Source organism: Ranitomeya imitator, chromosome 5, assembly GCF_032444005.1.
Source record: "Ranitomeya imitator isolate aRanImi1 chromosome 5, aRanImi1.pri, whole genome shotgun sequence".
NCBI lineage: Eukaryota > Metazoa > Chordata > Amphibia > Anura > Dendrobatidae > Ranitomeya > Ranitomeya imitator.
The window spans coordinates 414,893,968-414,909,077 of record NC_091286.1 but is presented as its reverse complement, the minus strand read 5'-3'; the positions used below and the strand labels follow the sequence as shown (position 1 = coordinate 414,909,077).

The window sequence follows — 15,110 nt, the reverse complement described above, 5'->3', positions numbered from 1 at the left end:
ATTTTCACATTTTGAATTTTTATTCTGTTAAACCAGAGAGTTATGTGACACAAAATAGTTAATAAATAACATTTCCCACACGTCTACTTTACATCAGCACAATTTTGGAAACAAAATTTTTTTTTGCTAGGAAGTTATAAGGGTTAAAATTTGACCAGCGATTTCTCATTTTTACAACGAAATTTACAAAACCATTTTTTTTAGGGACCACCTCACATTTGAAGTCAGTTTGAGGGGTCTATATGGCTGAAAATACCCAAAAGTGACACCATTCTAAAAACTGCACCCCTCAAGGTGCACAAAACCACATTCAAGAAGTTTATTAACCCTTCAGGTGCTTCACAGCAGCAGAAGCAACATGGAAGGAAAAAATGAACATTTAACTTTTTAGTCACAAAAATGATTTTTCAGCAACAATTTTTTTATTTTCCCAATGGTAAAAGGAGAAACTGAACCACGTACGTTGTTGTCCAATTTGTCCTGAGTACGCCGATACCTCATATGTGGGGGTAAACCACTGTTCGGGCGCACGGCAGGGCTTGGAAGGGAAGGAGCGCCATTTGACTTTTTGAATGAAAAATTGGCTGCACTCTTTAGCGGACACCATGTCACATTTGGAGAGCCCCCGTGTGCCTAAAAATTGGAGCTCCCCCACAAGTGACCCCATTTTGGAAACTAGACGCCCCAAGGAACTTATCTAGATGCATAGTGAGCCCTTTAAACCCCCAGGTGCTTCACAAATTGATCCGTAAAAATGAAAAAGTACTTTTTTTTCACAAAAAAATTCTTTTAGCCTCAATTTTTTCATTTTCACATGGACAACAGGATAAAATGGATCCTAAAATTTGTTTGGCAATTTCTCCTGAGTACACCGATACTTCACATGTGGGGGTAAACCACTGTTTGGGCACATGGTAAGGCTCGGAAGGGAAGGAGCGCCATTTGACTTTTTGAATGAAAAATTATCTCCATCGATAGCGGACACCATGTCGCGTTTGGAGAGACCCTGTGTGCTTAAACATTGGAGCTCCCCCACAAGTGACCCCATTTTGGAAACTGGACCCCCCAAGGAACTTATCTAGATGCCTAGTGAGCACTTTAAACCCTCAGGTGCTTCACAAATTGATCCGTAAAAATGAAAAAGTACTTTTTTTTCACAAAAAATTTATTTTCGCCTCAATTTTTTCATTTTCACATGGGCAATAGGATAAAATGGATCCTAAAATTTGTTGAGCAATTTCTCCCGAGTACGCCGATACCTCATATGTGGGGGTAAACCACTGTTTGGGCACACGGCAGGGCTCGGAAGGGAAGGCGCGCCTTTTAACTTTTTGAATGGAAAATTAGCTCCAATTGTTAGCGGACACCATGTCGCATTTGGAGAGCCCCTGTGTGCCTATGCAATGGAGCTCCCCCACAAGTGACCCCATTTTGGAAACTAGACCCCCCAAGGAACTTATCTAGATGCATACTGAGCACTTTAAACCCCCAGGTGCTTCACAGAAGTTTATAATGCAGAGCCATGAAAATAAAAAATAATTTTTCTTTTCTCAAAAATGATTTTTTAGCCTGGAATTTCCTATTTTGCCAATGGTAATAGGAGAAATTGGACCACAAATGTTGTTGTCCAGTTTGTCCTGAGTATGCAGATACCCCATATGTGGGGGTAAACCACTGTTTGGGCGCACGGCAGGGCTCAGAAGGGAAGGCACGCCATTTGGCTTTTTAAATGGAAAATTAGCTCCAATCATTAGCGGACACCATGTCGCGTTTGGAGAGCCCCTGTGTGCCTAAACATTGGAGATCCCCCACAAATTACCCCATTTTGGAAACTAGACCCCCAAAGGAACTAATCTAGATGTGTAGTGAGCACTTTGAACCCTCAAGTGCTTCACAGAAGTTTATAACGCAGAGCCATGAAAATAAAAAAAAAAAATTATTTTCTCAAAAATGAATTTTAGCCCGCAATTTTTTATTTTCCCAAGGGTAACAGGAGAAATTTGACCCCAAAAGTTGTTGTCCAGTTTCTCCTGAGTACGCTGATACCCCATATGTGGGGGTAAACCACTGTTTAGGCACATGCTGGGGCTCGGAAGTGAAGTAGTGACGTTTTGAAATGCAGACTTTGATGGAATGCTCTGCGGGCGTCACGTTGCGTTTGCAGAGCCCCTGATGTGGCTAAACAGTAGAAACCCCCCACAAGTGACCCCATTTTGGAAACTAGACCCCGAAAGGAACTTATCTAGATGTGAGGTGAGCACTTTGAACCCCCAAGTGCTTCACAGAAGTTCATAACACAGAGCAGTGAAAATAATAAATACGTTTTCTTTCCTCAAAAATAATTTTTTAGCCCAGAATTTTTTATTTTCCCAAGGGTTACAGGAGAAATTGGACCACAAAAGTTGTTGTCCAGTTTCTCCTGAGTACGCTGATACCCCATGTGTGGGGGTAAACCACTGTTTGGGCACACGTGGGGGCTCAGAAGGGAAGTAGTGACTTTTGAAATGCAGACTTTGATGGAATGGTCTGCGGGCGTCACATTGCGTTTGCAGAGCCCCTGGTGTGCCTAAACAGTAGAAACCCCCCACAAGTGACCCCATTTTGGAAACTAGACCCCCAAAGGAACTTATCTAGATGTGTGGTGAGCACTTTCAACCCCCAAGTGCTTTACAGAAGTTTATAACGCAGAGCCGTGAAAATAATAAATACGTTTTCTTTCCTCAAAAATAATTTTTTAGCCCAGAATTTTTTATTTTCCTAAGGGTTACAGGAGAAATTGGACCACAAAAGTTGTTGTCCAGTTTCTCCTGAGTACGCTGATGCCCCATGTGTGGGGGTAAACCACTGTTTGGGCACACGTGGGGGCTCAGAAGGGAAGTAGTGACTTTTGAAATGCAGACTTTGATGGAATGGTCTGCGGGCGTCATGTTGCGTTTGCAGAGCCCCTGGTGTGCCTAAACAGTAGAAACCCCCCACAAGTGACCCCATTTTGGAAACTAGACCCCCCAAGGAACTTATCTAGATATGTGGTGAGCACTTTGAACCCCCAAGTGCTTCACAGACGTTTACAACGCAGAGCCGTGAAAATAAAAAATCATTTTTCTTTCCTCAAAAATTATGTTTTAGCAAGCAATTTTTTATTTTCTCAAGGGTAACAGGAGAAGTTGGACCCCAGTAATTGTTGCGCAGTTTGTCCTGAGTATGCTGGTACCCCATATGTGGGGGTAAACCACTGTTTGGGCACACGTCGGGGTTCGGAAGTGAGGGAGCACCATTTGAATTTTTGAATACAAGATTGGCTGGAATCAATGGTGGCGCCATGTTGCGTTTGGAGACCCCCTGAAGTGCCTAAACAGTGGAAACCCCTCAATTCTACCTCCAACACACCCCTAACCCTTATCCCAACTGTAGCCGTAACCCTAATCACAACCCTAACCCCAACACACCCCTAACCACAACCCTAACCCCAACACACCCCTAACCCTAACCACAACCCTAATTCCAACCCAACTCTAAGGCTATGTGCCAACGTTGCGGATTCGTATGAGATTTTTCAGCATCATTTTTGAAAAATCCGCGGGTAAAAGGCACTGCGTTTTACCTGTGGATTTACCGTGGATTTCCAGTGTTTTTTGTGCGGATTTCACCTGTGGATTCCTATTGAGGAACAGGTGTAAAACGCTGCGGAATCCGCACAAAGAATTGGCATGCTGCGGAAAATACAACGCAGCGTTCCCGCGCGGTATTTTCTGCACCATGGGCACAGCGGATTTGGTTTTCCATATGTTTACATGGTACTGTAAACCTGATGGAACACTGCTGCGAATCCGCAGCGGCCAATCCGCACCGTGTGCACATGGCCTAATTCTAAAGGTATGTGCACACGCTGCGGAAAACGCTGCGGATCCGCAGCAGTTTCCCATGAGTGTACAGTTCAATGTGAACCTATGGGAACCAAAAATCGCTGTACACATGCTGCGGAAAAACTGCACGGAAACGCAGCGGTTTACATTCCGCAGCATGTCACTTCTTTCTGCGGATTCCGCAGCGGTTTTAGAACTGCTCCAATAGAAAATCGCAGTTGTAAAACCGCAGTGAAATGCGCAGAAAAACCGCGGTAAATCCACGATAAATCGGCAGCGGTTTAGCACTGTGGATTTTTCAAATCCGCTGCGGAAAAATCCGCATAGGACCAGAATACGTGTGCACATACCGAAACCCTAACCCTAGCCCTAACCCTACCCCTAACCCTAACCCTAACCCTAGCCCTAACCCTACCCCTACCCCTAACCCTAGCCCTAACCCTACCCCTACCCCTAACCCTAACCCTACCCCTAACCCTACCCCTAACCCTAACCCTAGTTCTTACCCCAACCTTAGTGAAAAAAAAAAAAATTCTTTATTTTTTTTATTGTCCCTATCTATGGGGGTGACAAAGGGGGGGGTCATTTACTATTTTTTTTATTTTGATCACTGAGATAGGATATATCTCAGTGATCAAAATTCACTCTGGAACGAATCTGCCGGCCGGCAGATTCGGCGGGCGCACTGCACATGCGCCCGCCATTTTGGAAGATGGCGGCGCCCAGGAAAGAAGACGGACGGACCTCGGGCGGCCAGGTAAGTATAAGGGGGGGAGATCAGGGCACGGGGGGGGCGTCGGAGCACGGGGGGGTGGATCGGATCATGGGGGGGGGTGGATCGGAACACGGGAGGGAGGATTGGAGCACGGGGAAGGATTGGAGCACGGGGTGAGGGATCGCTGTGCGGGGGGGGTGGATCGGAGCACGGGGGGGGGGTCGCTGTGTGCGGGGGGGGGATCGGAGTGCGGGGGGGTTTGATTGCAGCACAGGGGGTGTGATTGGTGCACGGGGAAGCGGACAGGAGGACGGGGGAGCGGAGCACAGGACGGAGGGGAGCGGACCACAGATCGGGGGGGTGGGGGGGCGATCGGAGGGGTGGGGTGGGTGCACATAAGTGTTTCCAGCCATGGCCGATGATATTGCAGCATCGGCCATGGCTGGATTGTAATATTTCACCAGTTTTTTAGGTGAAATATTACAAATCGCTCTGATTGGCAGTTTCACTTTCAACAGCCAATCAGAGCGATCGTAGCCACGAGGGGGTGAAGCCACCCCCCCTGGGCTAAACTACCACTCCCCCTGTCCCTGCAGATCGGGTGAAATGGGAGTTAACCCTTTCACCCGGCCTGCAGGGACGCGATCTTTCCATGACGCATATGCTGCGTCATGGGTCGGAATGGCACCGACTTTCATGACGCAGCGTATGCGTCAAAGGTCGGGAAGGGGTTAAGGCTCACGTCCTGGGCACCCATAGACTGTCATTGATTCATACACACATCAGTGAGTCTGTAACTCACAGCAGGTCCTGTTCTCGTCAGTTATGTAGATCAGATTCGGCCATTAAAGTCTATTGGGATCCAGGAGATACTGATGAAATTAGGAAGACAGGCTCTGTACTTCACACTTTCATCTTAGTGTAATCTGTTTTAACTGATACATTGTTAAAGGGAATCTGTGGCGTTTCCGGCTGAGAGCCGAGCCTCAGGAGCGCCTGGTCCATCAGGTCCAATGCCAATGACTGACAAGTCTCTCCCTATACAGCTCAGAGAGGTAGAAGCTGTCGGGGACCTGCCGGACCGAATAGTAACCCGTGCGGCTCGGTCACGGGCGACTTTTAAAGCATGTGTTTCCCTTGCGTGCCGCAGCGTTTCATTGTCAGGCATCCATGGATGCAGTCACACAGCCCATACCGGACATGCTGCACGTTGTTCGGGGAACCTGTGTCCGCTCTCAGTATCTGCTTCAGTGAAAAATAAAGGGATGAGAAAGAAAACTGGTGCAACTAGGGTGACATTTCTCTCGGATGGTAACACACGGAGGGGTGAATGTCACCTAATTTTTAATTTATATTCCTCCATTTTCATGTTGTATTCCTGTAAAACAATATCGTTTTTGGGGGGAGACTCAGTTGCCAATAACAATTTCTGCTTGCCTGGCAATCCTACCCTGGTCTGTCACTATCCAGGTATGTCCGATGTACACAAGTAACTCCCTCATTTTGTGTTGTGTGTTCACAGACCGTTGTGCCCGGTCCGGCGGAGCACCCGTTACAGTACAACTATACCTTCTGGTATTCCCGCAGAACTCCAGGAAGACCGACAAGCTCTCAGAGTTACGAACAGAACATCAAGCAGATCGGCACCTTTGCCTCTGTGAGTGCCAGCTACGTTATTCCTTGGCCTAGCGACCACGGTGTGGTCACAGGATGGCACGGCGCGGGGGGTCTGCGTCTGACAACCATCCTTGTGTCATGGCTTGCCACCAGCAGTTATTGTGAGGATGGCGCAGGAGGCATCCTCATCCATAATTATTGCTTTCTTATGTAGCACCATCATATTCCGTAGTACATTATCATCGCTCACAATCTACATTCCTACATTCCCTATCAGTATGTCTTTGGAGTGTAAGCAGACCCAATTCCAGATTTACATTTTATGGCATATCGGACCATTCCTAAACTCCTCGTCGTGTCTAGATTAACCCTTTCTTACTTTATTTGATGTGTCTTTACCTAGGTGGAACAGTTTTGGAGATTCTACAGCCACATGGTACGTCCCGGGGACCTGACCGGACACAGTGATTTTCATCTTTTTAAGGAAGGGATCAAACCAATGTGGGAGGTGAGGAACAAAAGAAATGTGGGTAATATTACATCTGGGTAATATGATGAGAGCGGTGGTTGTGGAAGCCACTGGTGATTCTAGAGTCCTTGCCCACTTCAAGCGCATGTTTCCTCCTGTCTAGGATGATGCCAACAAGAACGGAGGAAAGTGGATAATCCGCCTACGCAAAGGACTCGCTTCTCGCTGCTGGGAGAATCTTATTCTTGCCATGTTAGGGGAGCAGTTCATGGTTGGAGAGGAGATCTGTGGGGCAGTTGTCTCTGTTCGTTTCCAGGTGAGAACTAGTAGAGTAGAAAAACCTATGGATGATACTTAAGGAAAATTGTCTATTTCTGAAAGATTTTTTTTTTTTTTTTAAGCAACACTCAAGCATTTTTTATTTTTTAATTCAGCGCTGGAGTGGTGCTTTAATGTTTGTTTAACGGAGTTATAGCTTTAGGAATGTTAACATTCTTTTTGTAAGATTAGACTGCCCCCATCCATGTTCAGTATTATTATATATGGATATAATAGATTGGCTTTCACAGTCGCCATTCTTATACAATCAGCGGCTCTTCCTTTGGAGGGCTCATATTGCACATTGATTACATTGATCACCGGGTAATGCTTCATTTTTAGGCAGGAACTGGTGGTCGTGTAGGAGTCTCACTCGTCTACTACTTTGACTTTTACTTGACATAATTAGTAGACCCTTCCCTCCCAACCATACAAAAACTAAATAAAGGGGTTGTCAAGTCTAAAATGAAAAGTCCACAGTCACTCTGTGTGACTGCAGACTTGTGAATCCCCCCAGCGCACCCACTGTGCACCGCGATGGTCATGTATGTGATATGCATACTCCCGGGCAGAAAACGACTAGTGGGTGCAGCCATCTAGTGACGCGGCCTCGCTCAATGCAAGTGTTGGCTGAGATGAATGACAGCTTGTAAAGGCAGCACTGTACTGGAGATACACTGACCTCATATCCAGCATGCATTACTGAGAGGGAAACTCGATGAAGAGAAAAATCTTAAAGGGAATCTGTCACCCCGTTTTTTGAGATTGAGATATAAATACTGTTAAATAGGGCCTGCGCTGTGTTACTATAGTGTATGTAGTGTACCCCGATTCCCCACCTATGCTGAGAAATACATTACCAAAGTCGCCGTTTTCGCCTGTCAATCAGGCTGGTCTGGTCAGATGGGCGTGGTGACATCGCTCTTTTCTTCCCCAGCTTTTCGTTGGTGGTGTGCGCATGTCCAGAGTTCCGAATCCCCTGCGCGCACGAGAAGCAAAAGCGCGCGTTCTGCGCTATTGCCCCTGCCATCGGTGGGGGCGGCCATCTTCCTGGGGCCGCGCGTGCGCAGATCGAGTGCTCTGCTGCACGGGGCTTCAGGAAAATGGCCGCGGGATGCCGCGCGTGCGCATTAGAGATCGCGGCGGCCATTTTCCCAAAGCCGAGATGCAAACTCGGCTTTGGGAAAATGGCCGCCGCGATCTCTAATGCGCACGCGCGGCATCCCGCGGCCATTTTCCTGAAGCCCCGTGCAGCAGAGCACTCGATCTGCGCACGCGCGGCCCCAGGAAGATGGCCGCCCCCACCGATGACAGGGGCAATAGCGCAGAACGCGCGCTTTTGCTTCTCGTGCGCGCAGGGGATTCGGAACTCTGGACATGCGCACACCACTACGCCACCAACGGAAAGCTGGGGAAGAAAAGAGCGATGTCACCACGCCCATCTGACCAGACCAGCCTGATTGACAGGCGAAAACGGCGACTTTGGTAATGTATTTCTCAGCATAGGTGGGGAATCGGGGTACACTACATACACTATAGTAACACACAGCGCAGGCCCTATTTAACAGTATTTATATCTCAATCTCAAAAAACGGGGTGACAGGTTCCCTTTAAATGGAAGGTGCCATCAAAAAATTTTTTTTCCAGAAATTGTAAAAATGTAAAGGATTAATGATTACATTTTCTTAAAAAATATTATCATTTGTTTATAATTTAGTAAAATATGAAAAATAATTTGAAAAGTTTTGGAACTTCCACTTTTAAACACTAGGGGGAGCAGCTGCTGAAATTTCAGAAAAACCTAGTGTACAAATAGCTCACATTACTGCACTGCAGTAATTATAGGCGGAGTCTGCTGACGTGTGTGATGTCTCCTCTCCTCCCCTTCTGGGTGTTTGCTAAGGCTAGGTTCAGATTGCGTTAGTGCAATCCGTTTAGCGCCTAGCGCTAGCGGATTGCGCTAACGCAATGTGATATAAAGGTGTCGCGTTAAACGTCCCCACTCTTGCAGATCTCCAATCTGCGAGAGCGGGGAATGGGCCGCGGGCGCGCCTCGGACGCTGCAAGCAGCGTCCGCGGCGCCCCATTAAACACCGGCACATCGCTAGCGCGTGCCGAAAATAGCACGCGCTAGTGATGCGCGTCCCCATTGCTGTTAATGGGCGCGCTAACGGACGCGTTGCACAGCTTTAATTTTGCCGTGCAACGCTGTCCGTTAGCACGGTCCCAGTAACGCAATGGGAACCTAGCCTAAGGGATTAGAGAGGATGATATTCAGGAACCCAGTGAGCAGCCATTTTGTTGGTGACTGCAGAGTATGGCTGCCATCACACTAGCAGTATTTGGTCAGTATTTTACATCAGTATTTGTAAGCCAAAACCAGGAGTGGAACAATTAGAGGAAAAGTATAATAGAAACATATGCACCACTTCTGTATTTATCACCCACTCCTGGTTTTAGCTGCAAATACTGAGGTAAAATACTGACCAAATACTGCTAGTGGACGGCAGCCTTAGGCTACTTTCACACTAGCGTTGTTGGCTGTAAGTTGCAATGCGTCATTCAGGAGAAAAAACATCCTGCAAAGTTGTCTGCAGGATGCGTTTTTTCCCCATAGACTAACATTACCGACGTATTGCCACGCGTCGCAACTGTCGTGCGACAGTTGCGTTATGTTTTGGTGGACCGCCGCCACAAACAAAGTTACATGTAACATTTGTTTGTGCGTCGAGCCTGCCATTTTCGACCACGCATGCACGGCCGAAACTCCGCCCCATCCTCCCCAGACCTTACAATGGGGCAGCGAAGCGTCGTAAGACATTTCTTTCACAGCATGCGTCGTGTTGTGATAGGCAATTCAGTATCACAATGGACATAGCGGTCAGAGCACATACAGTGATCTGACAATAACCCAAAATAATAGAACGAGCTCTGAGACGTGGGAACTCTGCAGACCGCAATCCCTAATCCTCTCCAAACAACACTAGAGGCAGCCGTGGATTGCGCCTAACTCTGCCTATGCAACTCGGCACAGCCTGAGAAACTAACTAGCCTGAAGATAGAAAATAAGCCTACCTTGCCTCAGAGAAATACCCCAAAGGAAAAGGCAGCCCCCCACATATAATGACTGTGAGTTAAGATGAAAAGACAAACGTAGGAATGAAATAGATTCAGCAAAGTGAGGCCCGACTTTCTTAACAGAGCGAGGATAAGAAAGATAACTTTGCGGTCCACACAAAACTCTAAAGAAAACCACGCAAAGGGGGCAAAAAGACCCTCCGTACCGAACTAACGGCACGGAGGTACACCCTTTGCGTCCCAGAGCTTCCAGCAAAACAATTAGACAAGCTGGACAGAAAAAATAGCAAACAAATAGCAAAGAAGAACTTAGCTATGCAGAGCAGCAGGCCACAGGAATGATCCAGGGAAAAACAAGTCCAACACTGGAACATTGACAGGAAGCATGGATCAAAGCATTAGGTGGAGTTAAGTAGAGAAGCACCTAACGACCTCACCAGATCACTTGAGGGAGGAAACTCAGAAGCCGCAGTACCACTTTCCTCCACAAACGGAAGCTCCCAGAGAGAATCAGCCGAAGTACCACTTGTGACCACAGGAGGGAGCTCTGCCACAGAATTCACAACAGTACCCCCCCCCCCCCCTTGAGGAGGGGTCACCGAACCCTCACCAGAGCCCCCAGGCCGACCAGGATGAGCCACATGAAAGGCACGAACAAGATCGGGAGCATGGACATCAGAGGCAAAAACCCAGGAATTATCTTCCTGAGCATAACCCTTCCATTTAACCAGATACTGGAGTTTCCGTCTTGAAACACGAGAATCCAAAATCTTCTCCACAATATACTCCAATTCCCCCTCCACCAAAACCGGGGCAGGAGGGTCAACAGATGGAACCATAGGTGCCACGTATCTCCGCAACAATGACCTATGGAATACATTATGTATGGAAAAAGAATCTGGGAGGGTCAGACGAAAAGACACAGGATTAAGAACCTCAGAAATCCTATATGGACCAATGAAACGAGGTTTAAACTTAGGAGAGGAAACCTTCATAGGAATATGACGAGAAGATAACCAAACCAGATCCCCAACACGAAGTCGGGGACCCACACGGCGTCTGCGATTAGCGAAAAGTTGAGCCTTCTCCTGGGACAAGGTCAAATTGTCCACTACATGAGTCCAAATCTGCTGCAACCTGTCCACCACAGTATCCACACCAGGACAGTCCGAAGACTCAACCTGTCCTGAAGAGAAACGAGGATGGAACCCAGAATTGCAGAAAAATGGCGAAACCAAGGTAGCCGAGCTGGCCCGATTATTAAGGGCGAACTCACCCAAAGGCAAAAAGGACACCCAGTCATCCTGATCGGCAGAAACAAAGCATCTCAGATAGGTTTCCAAGGTCTGATTGGTTCGTTCGGTCTGGCCATTAGTCTGAGGATGGAAAGCCGAGGAAAAAGACAAGTCAATGCCCATCCTACCACAAAAGGCTCGCCAAAACCTCGAAACAAACTGGGAACCTCTGTCAGAAACGATATTCTCTGGAATGCCATGTAAACAAACCACATGCTGGAAGAACAATGGCACCAAATCAGAAGAGGAAGGTAATTTAGACAAGGGTACCAGATGGACCATCTTAGAAAAGCGATCACAGACCACCCAAATGACTGACATCTTTTGAGAAACAGGAAGATCTGAAATAAAATCCATAGAGATATGTGTCCAAGACCTCTTCGGGACCGGCAAGGGCAAAAGCAACCCACTGGCACGAGAACAGCAGGGCTTAGCCCGAGCACAAATCCCACAGGACTGCACAAAAGTACGCACATCCCGCGACAGAGATGGCCACCAAAAGGATCTAGCCACTAACTCTCTGGTACCAAAGATTCCAGGATGACCAGCCAACACCGAACAATGAACCTCAGAGATAACTTTATTCGTCCACCTATCAGGGACAAACAGTTTCTCCGCTGGACAACGATCAGGTTTATTAGCCTGAAATTTTTGCAGCACCCGCCGCAAATCAGGGAGATGGCAGACACAATTACTCCTTCCTTGAGGATACCCGCCGGCTCAGATAAACCCGGAGAGTCGGGCACAAAACTCCTAGACAGAGCATCCGCCTTCACATTTTTAGAGCCCGGAAGGTACGAAATCACAAAGTCAAAACGGGCAAAAAAGAGCGACCAACGAGCCTGTCTAGGATTCAAACGCTTAGCAGACTCGAGATAAGTCAAGTTCTTATGATCAGTCAATACCACCACGCGATGCTTAGCTCCTTCAAGCCAATGACGCCACTCCTCGAATGCCCACTTCATGGCCAGCAACTCTCGGTTGCCCACATCATAATTTCGCTCAGCAGGCGAAAACTTCCTGGAAAAGAAGGCACATGGTTTCATCACTGAGCAATTAGAACCTCTCTGCGACAAAACAGCCCCTGCTCCAATCTCAGAAACATCAACCTCGACCTGGAACGGAAGAGAAACATCTGGTTGACACAACACAGGGGCAGAAGAAAAACGACGCTTCAACTCTTGAAAAGCTTCCACAACAGCAGAAGACCAATTGACCAAATCAGCACCCTTCTTGGTCAAATCGGTCAATGGTTTGGCAATACTAGAAAAATTGCAGATGAAGCGACGATAAAAATTAGCAAAGCCCAGGAACTTTTGCAGACTTTTCAGAGATGTAGGCTGAGTCCAATCATGGATGGCTTGGACCTTAACAGGATCTATCTCGATAGTAGAAGGGGAAAAGATGAACCCCAAAAATGAAACCTTCTGCACACCAAAGAGACACTTTGATCCCTTCACAAACAAAGAATTAGCACGCAGGACCTGAAAAACCGTTCTGACCTGCTTCACATGAGACTCCCAATCATCCGAGAAGATCAAAATGTCATCCAAGTACACAATCAGGAATTTATCCAGGTACTCTCGGAAGATGTCATGCATAAAGGACTGAAGCACTGATGGAGCATTGGCAAGTCCGAATGGCATTACTAGATACTCAAAATGACCCTCGGGCATATTAAATGCAGTTTTCCATTCATCGCCTCGCCTGATTCGCACCAGATTATACGCACCACGAAGATCTATCTTGGTGAACCAACTGGCCCCCTTAATCCGAGCAATCAAATCGGATAACAATGGCAAGGGATACTGAAATTTAACAGTGATCTTATTAAGAAGGCGGTAATCTATACAAGGTCTCAGCGAACCATCCTTCTTGGCTACAAAAAAGAACCCTGCTCCTAATGGCGACGATGACGGGCGAATATGCCCCTTCTCCAGGGATTCCTTCACATAACTGCGCATAGCGGTGTGCTCAGGCACGGATATATTAAACAGTCGACCTTTTGGGAATTTACTACCAGGAATCAAATTGATAGCACAATCACAATCCCTATGCGGAGGTAGGGCATCGGACTTGGGCTCATCAAATACATCCCGGTAATCAGACAAGAACTCTGGAACCTCAGAAGGGGTGGATGACGAAATTGACAGAAATGGAACATCACCATGTACCCCCTGACAACCCCAGCTGGACACCGACATGGATTTCCAATCCAATACTGGATTATGGGCTTGTAGCCATGGCAACCCCAACACGACCACATCATGCAGATTATGCAACACCAGAAAGCGAATAACCTCCTGATGTGCAGGAGCCATGCACATGGTCAGCTGGGTCCAGTATTGAGGTTTATTCTTGGCCAAAGGCGTAGCATCAATTCCTCTCAATGGAATAGGACACTGCAAGGGCTCCAAGAAAAACCCACAACGCTTAGCATATTCCAAGTCCATCAAATTCAGGGCAGCGCCTGAATCCACAAACGCCATGACAGAATACGATGACAAAGAGCAGATCAAGGACACGGACAGAAGAAATTTTGACTGTACTGTACCAATGGTGACAGACCTAGCGAACCGCTTAGTGCGCTTAGGACAATCAGAGATAGCATGAGTGGATTCACCACAGTAGAAACACAGCCCATTCAGACGTCTGTGTTCTTGCCGTTCAACTCTGGTCATAGTCCTATCGCACTGCATAGACTTAGGTTTAATCTCAGGTAATACCGCCAAATGGTGCACAGATTTACGCTCACGCAAGCGTCGACCGATCTGAATGGCCAAAGACATAGACTCATTCAGACCAGCAGGCATAGGAAATCCCACCATGACATCCTTAAGGGCTTCAGAGAGACCCTTTCTGAATATAGCTGCCAGCGCAGATTCATTCCATTGAGTGAGAACGGACCACTTTCTAAATTTCTGACAATATACCTCTATCTCATCCTGAGCCTGACAAAGAGCCAGCAAATTTTTTTCTCCCTGATCCACTGAATTAGGCTCATCGTACAGCAATCCAAGCGCCAGGAAAAACGCATCGATATTACTTAATGCAGGATCTCCTGACGCAAGAGAAAATGCCCAGTCCTGAGGGTCGCCATGCAAAAAAGAAATGACGATCCTAACCTGTTGAACTGGGTCACCAGAGGAGCGAGGTTTCAAAGCCAGAAATAGTTTACAATTATTTTTGAAACTCAGAAATTTAGTTCTATCTCCAAAAAACAAATCTGGAATAGGAATTCTCGGTTCTAGCAAAGAATTCTGAACCACAAAATCTTGAATATTTTGAACTCTTGCCGTGAGCTGATCCACACATGAAGACAGACCTTTAATGTCCATTGCTACACCTGTGTCCTGAACCACCCAAATGTCTAGGGGAAAAAAAAGGCAAAACACAGTGCAAAGAAAAAAAAATGGTCTCAGAACTTCTTTTTTCCCTCTATTGAGAATCATTAGCACTTTGTCTTCCTGTACTGTTGTGATAGGCAATTCAGTATCACAATGGACATAGCGGTCAGAGCACATACAGTGATCTGACAATAACCCAAAATAATAGAACGAGCTCTGAGACATGGGAACTCTGCAGACCGCAATCCCTAATCCTCTCCAAACAACACTAGAGGCAGCCGTGGATTGCGCCTAACTCTGCCTATGCAACTCGGCACAGCCTGAGAAACTAACTAGCCTGAAGATAGAAAATAAGCCTACCTTGCCTCAGAGAAATACCCCAAAGGAAAAGGCAGCCCCCCACATATG

The 15,110-nt window shown here is 47.0% G+C and overlaps 1 protein-coding gene across 1 annotated transcript in view; it reads left to right on the top strand.

Moving 5' to 3' along the window:
• EIF4E2 (eukaryotic translation initiation factor 4E family member 2) overlaps window positions 1-15,110 on the top strand; it is a 50,271-nt gene that overhangs the window by 3,448 nt on the left and 31,713 nt on the right. The window contains exons 3-5 of the mRNA XM_069727029.1: window positions 6,101-6,235; window positions 6,599-6,703; window positions 6,828-6,980. Coding sequence (XP_069583130.1) covers window positions 6,101-6,235; window positions 6,599-6,703; window positions 6,828-6,980 — 393 coding nt within the window. The remainder of the gene's footprint in view (window positions 1-6,100; window positions 6,236-6,598; window positions 6,704-6,827; window positions 6,981-15,110) is intronic.